Source organism: Penaeus monodon, chromosome 24 (assembly GCF_015228065.2).
Source record: "Penaeus monodon isolate SGIC_2016 chromosome 24, NSTDA_Pmon_1, whole genome shotgun sequence".
Taxonomy (NCBI): Eukaryota; Metazoa; Arthropoda; class Malacostraca; order Decapoda; family Penaeidae; genus Penaeus; species Penaeus monodon.
The window spans coordinates 40409456-40410149 of NC_051409.1; the positions used below are offsets into that span (position 1 = coordinate 40409456).

General features: G+C 57.1%; 1 protein-coding gene across 1 annotated transcript in view; it reads right to left on the reverse strand.

The window, feature by feature from the left end:
- LOC119588968 (calsenilin-like) overlaps window positions 1-694 on the reverse strand; it is an 11714-nt gene that overhangs the window by 3729 nt on the left and 7291 nt on the right. The window contains exon 5 of the mRNA XM_037937575.1: window positions 501-645. Within this exon, the coding sequence (XP_037793503.1) occupies window positions 501-645 (145 nt within the window). The remainder of the gene's footprint in view (window positions 1-500; window positions 646-694) is intronic.

The window sequence follows — 694 nt, forward strand, 5'->3', positions numbered from 1 at the left end:
TCTTGCAACCACCATGACCCCACAAATTCATAACCCCCAACACCAGCCAACAGCCTCGCAGAAACCTTAACCAAAATTCATCTCCACCCGACCCTCCATTCTCCACCTCAACCATCCTATCTACCTATCACCTCTCCCCCCCACACCTCTTCCCCTCAACTCCCCCTAACCTCTCGACCCTCCCCCACAATCCCCTCAATTCCACTCATCTAGAGACCTTCCTTCCTCCCCTTTCCCAACCTGAACCCACTTCCCACCCCTCCACCCCTTAACTCTCACAACTACCCCAACCTCCCCCCCCCCGACAACCCCCCTAACCTCTCCCCTCAGCCCCCACATACCCCCAACCTCTCCCCTACCCCTCATACCCCTACTCCCCCACCCCTAACCTACCCCCCACATACCCCCAATACCCCAACCTTCCCCCTCCCACAATCTCCCTACCTCTCCCCCCGCCAACGAACCCCCACCAGACCCCACCTCCCCACCCCATCTCTCACCTGGAAGACCTTGTCGACATGATCCACCGCAGTGCTGTCATCCACGCAGGGATTGGCCTGGTCGCCCATGAGGTCGTAGATGGATGTCACGATGTCAATGAGCTCCTCCCGTGTGATGTAGCCATCGTTGTTGATGTCATACAGGCTGTCGGAGGATGCCAGAATATCAGACTTAAGGACCGGATTTTTGTTTT